Source organism: Corythoichthys intestinalis, chromosome 15 (genome assembly GCF_030265065.1).
Source record: "Corythoichthys intestinalis isolate RoL2023-P3 chromosome 15, ASM3026506v1, whole genome shotgun sequence".
In the NCBI taxonomy this organism is placed as follows: domain Eukaryota; kingdom Metazoa; phylum Chordata; class Actinopteri; order Syngnathiformes; family Syngnathidae; genus Corythoichthys; species Corythoichthys intestinalis.
In genome coordinates this window covers 35,198,556-35,204,555 of record NC_080409.1, presented here as the reverse complement: position 1 = coordinate 35,204,555, position 6,000 = coordinate 35,198,556, and the positions used below count along the sequence as shown (strand labels likewise).

At 40.3% G+C, this 6,000-nt stretch overlaps 1 protein-coding gene across 2 annotated transcripts in view; it reads left to right on the top strand.

The window, feature by feature from the left end:
- The first annotated feature begins 245 nt into the window (after window positions 1-245).
- The window catches only part of trim9 (tripartite motif containing 9), a 39,154-nt gene continuing 33,399 nt past the window's right edge, over window positions 246-6,000 (top strand). Inside the window, exon 1 of one of the 2 annotated variants that reach the window (XM_057859649.1) lies at window positions 246-1,219. In XM_057859649.1, the coding sequence (XP_057715632.1) occupies window positions 350-1,219 (870 nt within the window). In that variant the 5' untranslated portion in view covers window positions 246-349. The remainder of the gene's footprint in view (window positions 1,220-6,000) is intronic. The other variant, XM_057859648.1, reaches the window with a different exon arrangement.

Genomic DNA, 6,000 nt, shown 5'->3' with positions numbered 1-6,000 from the left:
GAAATGTCCCAAAATCTAAACGAATGGAAATCAACAGGCAGTGAACCAAAGTCCACAGGAATCCAAGGAGTCCCATGCAATTCTTCCCAGAAATTGCATTTTTTACAAAGTTGCTGTCGGTCGTAAGCATTCAGTTCAGTCCCACTTCGGAATCCAGCGGCGATCCAATCAAAAGCCGAGTTAAGCGTGTACCGCTCGCCAATTGGCCTAGACGTATCAAGGCCCATCCCCCTCACGCCTGATGGATGTCGCGTCCGCTCCGCTGAGTCCACTGCGCCCGCCGCTCATCATTCGACGATCGGCAGTCGGGGCGACTGGCTACTCGAGGCACTCGCTTCTGGTTGCAGCCATGGACGAGATGGAGGAAGAGCTCAAGTGCCCCGTGTGCGGCTCCTTCTTCCGCGAGCCTATCATCCTGCCCTGCTCGCACAACATTTGCCTGGCGTGCGCTCGCAACATTTTAGTGCAGACGCCCGACACCGAGTCCCCGCCTAGTAGCCGAGCCTCCGGGTCCGACTACGACTACCTGGACCTGGATAAGATGAGCCTATACAGCGAAGCGGACAGCGGTTACGGCTCGTACGGGGGTTTCGTCAGCCTGCCCACCACGCCGTGCCAAAAGTCCCCCAACGGTGTGCGGGTGTTCCCCCCAGGTCCGGCGCCGGCAGCCCCTCCGCAGCCCAAGCACCACCACCAGCAGCAGCAGCAGCAGCAGCAGCCCTCGTCGCAAGCCGGCTGCCTGGCGCCCATCCCCCGTAACTCGTGCATTACGTGCCCGCAGTGCCACCGCAGCCTAGTGTTGGACGAGCGGGGTCTCCGCGGCTTCCCCCGGAACAGGGTGCTGGAGGGCGTCGTGGAACGCTACCGCCAGGGCCGGGCGGCCGCCCTTAAGTGTCAACTGTGCGAAAGGAGCCCCCGGGAGGCCACCGTCATGTGCGAGCAGTGCGACGTCTCATACTGCGAGCCGTGCCGGATGCGATGCCACCCGCCCCGCGGCCCTCTGGCCAAGCACCGGCTGCTACCGCCAGCCCAGGGCCGGGTAGGTCCCGGGCGCCGCGCCGCCCCGCGCAAAACCTCTACCTGCACGGAACACGAACTGGAAAACCTCAGCATGTACTGCGTGCAGTGCAAAACACCCGTGTGCTACCAGTGCCTGGAGGAGGGCAAGCACGGTACGCACGAAGTCAAGGCGCTTGGGGCCATGTGGAAGCTGCACAAGGTAGGGCAAGGCAATTAATGTAGTTTGAATGTTGCGTTTTCCCAAAAACAACATTTGTTCACTGCCACTGTGGGCTATCCAATCCAATGCATGATAATTCCCTGTCAGCCTTCCCACTTCTGATGGATTGGACGTCAATCGCCGTCAATGGCAGTAAACAAATGACAGGTGACTATTTTTGGTAGGCCTAATTAAAAAAAAAAAAAAAAAAAAAGAATGAATAAATAAATATATATATATATACACATACATATATGGCGGGAAACACTCAGGTGACTTGAAGTTCCGCTGTGAGACCCCCAATTTGGCCAACTTTCAAAATTGTCCGATATGCATGTGTGATAAATCATTGTAAAGCTTAAAATCTCGATTTTCTGGGGGAAGAAAATTTTGAACAGGAAGGGCATTTAAAAAATAATAATAATAAAGTTAAACAGCAAAACCCGAGGTGAGAGCACGCGACAGAAGAATTCCAGACGCCATGAATTTAACGAGATATTACTGCGTGCTTACCTTTTTTTGATCCAAAAACTCGATGTAGCATGTATCACCGAGTGTCAAGACACAGCTGTGAATGGCCTTAGCTGGATTTTTGGGGGATTTTATGGGTGAAACATGGTAATATAACAAGGGTCGCGATGCAGAAATTGCAGACATCATGGAGTGGTCGAGGTTTTCTTTTTCATATGTTTAGCCTTTTTTTTTTTCTTTTCAATTTTTCTTGTTTGGATCGATTATTTATCATCTAACATATCGGAGAAAATGCAACAATAACAAAAAAAAATACAATTAAGTGGTTCTAAGGTAGATATACGTGACTTTTTTACAGACACCATTTTTTTCCATTGTGACATAATTTGTTTAAAAGTTTAAAAAATGCGAGTGAATAATTTTTTTAAGTTTTTTTTTTTTTTTTTTTTTACGAAATATTAGGCATCAATTAATGATTCTAAGCTAAAAATGACAGACAATTTGAATAATATAATTATAAAAAAATAATTACCTTTGTTTTATGGCTGGGTTGAAACAAAAGCGGTTGCGCGATGGCTGAAAACTGGGGTTTCCAGGGTAAAACGGACAAATTAAAAATAGTTTGGGGGCCTAATGTGCCATGAATCTGCTATGGCAGCATACAAACATGTTGTTCTATCAAACACAACAGTTGTTTTGGCTTAAAATACAGCAGTTTATTTTAAAGAGGGTTGCAAGAGCAGAAAATGCTTTTTCAGTCTTGTCTGTGTTTTCCGCCATATATATATCTATATATCTATATACATACACATAAAATATACCGTAATTTCCAGAATATAAGCCACTACTTTTTTCCCCTTCATTTTGAATCCTGCGGCTAGTAGTCCAGTGCGGCTTATTTGTTGATTTATTTTGGTTAATTGGTAACACTTTATTTGACAGCGGCGTCATAATTATGACATGGCACTATCATGGACATTACTGAATTCTTATGACAGATGTCATTAGGTGTCATCCGGCAAATTATGTCACTACCTCCATTTATGTCCAGCTCAGATCTTTTACATCCATTCAAAAGTTAGATAATTTGCCAGATAACACTAAATGGACATCTGTTATACAGTAAGCATTCATTAATGCTCATGACAGTGTCATGTCATAATTATGATTCTCTAATGACAGTCTTATGGCGTACCTATCAAATAAAGTGTTACCAAATACCATAACTAGCAATTAATGAAACAACTGGAACAATAACTGAAGAAATAATTAGCACAGAACATGAATTTTTATTGTTATTTACATCTATAGCGCTGCAATGCATGATAGGAGGCAAGTTGGACAACAACAGTGTTGACAGGAGGTGGCAGCAGAGGTTGACTGTCTCCCCCAAGGCAGCAGTGATGGCCAAATGAAGCTTCTTGAAGCAATGAAGCTTTGCAGCCAATTGGTTCAAAGCTTCATAGTAGTTCATTTGGTCTTATGACAGTCATATGATGCCGCTGTCAAATAAAGGGTTACCGGTTAATAACTTAAATATCTCATAATATAGTGCGAAAATTACGGTGTGTATGAAGACCTGGCATCCACATATGTGGACATCAATTGATTGACTGTAATTGGGAACACAGTTTGAATAGGCTGTGTGCATCTGTTGTTCATTTGTACCACCCCTTTTGAAATTATTTAATGTTTTTTCAATTACAGGTCATAAGAATGCTAGAAACGGTATGATATCTGCATTTGGAGAGGGGTGTAAACTTTTTTGCTTGGGCTGTACCTGTGATAACTGCGCGGGCCAGCGCCATGGCAACCAAAAAGCTCTCTCCATCTTTTTAATATTCCCTTCTACCTCGTTGTGGTCACGTACTTGCCAGCCTGCCCGCCCTGGATACATGATGGGGAGCGAGCGCATTGTTGCATTTTTGTTGGCTGTATCTACCGCTTGAGGTGTCTTTATCAGATGTGACATACATATGGCCGTCATGCTCACTTACATTGGAGCCAATTACAAGTTACCGCCTCATTTCATTTCATTTTCATTGTTTTTTTCCCCCCCTCCTTTTAGACTCCAAGTAGGATTTAGTTAAGATATTTATTTCAATTTAAGGAAGCATCTATTTTTTTTCTCCTGGTGCATGCCTCAGCTAATTTCATTTTATCAAATGTTTACTCCTCCCCATAGGTAAAATCATTGTAAATGTTTGTAAGATAAATGATAAAAATTTGGGACAATAAGGTCAAAGATCACAGAGGTCAAAAAATGAATTTCGCAATCACTTGTTTCATGCGTAAATGGAGTGCCCACTCTATCAAATATGGCGATGCTTTGAATTTGGCTGCTGAGGCGGAAGCCTGCTCTCTCTCTCATCGCCCTCTTAGTTATTTTTTTTTTTGTAAATTTTATATTTTGAGAGTGACCTTTGAAGCAGCTTGTTCTAGATTTGATCTCAATATATCTCATACGCACTTACATCTGAGCCAATGACATGTTACTGCCTCAAAAGTATTTTATTTTAATAACATTTATTGCTAACAATTAACTTAATGTAACACATCACCTAAATATTGAACACAAATACTGTCACAAGAAACAAAATGAATGAATGAATAAACAAAGACATAATAATTATCTTCTCAAACATTAAAAAAATTAATAAGAGAATATTTACCGTTGTTTTTAATTTATATATATATATATTAGGGCTGTCAAATGATAAAATTTTTTAATCGAGTTAATTACAGCTTAAAAATTAATAAATCGTAATTAATCGCAATTAATCGCAATTCAAACCATCTATAAAATATGCCATATTTTTCTGTAAATTATTGTTGGAATGGAAAGATAAGACACAAGATGGATATATACATTCAACATACGGTACATAAGGACTCTATTTGTTTATTATAACAATAAATCAACAAGATGGCATTAACATTATTAACATTCTGTTAAAGCGATCCATGGATAGAAAGACTAGTACTTTTTTAAAGGAAAATGTTAGTACAAGTTATAGAAATTTTATATTAAAACCCCTCTTAATGTTTTCGTTTTAATAAAATTTGTGAAATTTTCAATCAAAAAATAAACTAACAGCCCGCCATTGTTGATGTCAATAATTACATACACAATGCTCATGGGTGCTGAAGCCTATAAAATCAGTCGCACTCAAGCGCCAGCAGAGGGTGGCAAAACTCCATAAAACACAATTAACAAGTGAGCGTTTCACTGTACCGTCATTTGAATCTGTCTGAGCGGGGCATCTGCGTTAATTGCGTCAAATATTTTAACATGATTAATTTAAAAAATTAATTAACGCCCGTTAACGCAATAATTTTGACAGCCCTAATATATATATATTTTTCATAAACAAGTTTATTTTTTAAAGATAATGGAAATCCCAGACATTTTACAGTTTTTTTCTTTATTAAAAAAAGGGGGCACTTTAAAAAAATAATAATAATAAATTATAGGTCAACATGGGCTCAATAAGTAATCAACTATTAAAAAGTTGTCAATTAATTGACGATTAGTTGAATAATCGTGGCAGCTCTAAAGCTGACAATGACTCAGTTTTGCTATTATCATTACACTCGTTATTAGTTCATTGGGGATTTGGCAGCTACACAGTTGTGCATTATTAATGCTACAAGTGATGAATTATGAATGTATCATCTTGTTAAACAGTCTGCTTGAATGTTTTTCCTAAAAAGTAGTCAAATACTGACAAGTTAAACTGAGAAAATTGGACCATGTCCAAAACGCATTCCGACGAGACGAAAATACAATGTCGCTGCTCGCTGGAGTGAGAGTGCTTCCCACCAGGTCACGTAACCTCAGCTGCACATACGTACATGAAACCCCGCAACACCCACCCCAAAAGTGCCCAAACAGGATTTTTTTGTGTGGGATTTCCTGTCACATGAGCTTTTCATCTCCTTCGACAATCAAGCACACAACAGCATGGATGATCCAAATGAATAGATAATGACTCATTTTGTTGTTGTAATCGAAGTTGTCATAATTCCTGTTTTTCATTTTAAAATGTAATTTTTTTGGAAAAATCAGTAACTTACTAATCGATCAGTAACTTATTGGCTGCCACTGACTGTGATAGACATCCAATACATTTGGACTGGAAGATCACTGTGAGCCTTTCTCAGTTGAAAACAATATTTTTTACATATTCATTTATATTTTTGAAAACGGTATTTTGATAGTCAATCTATCCATCCATCCATACATACATGCATCCATCCATTTTCTCCCTCTTATCCTAGGTCAGTTCAACAATTTATATCTCCCGATT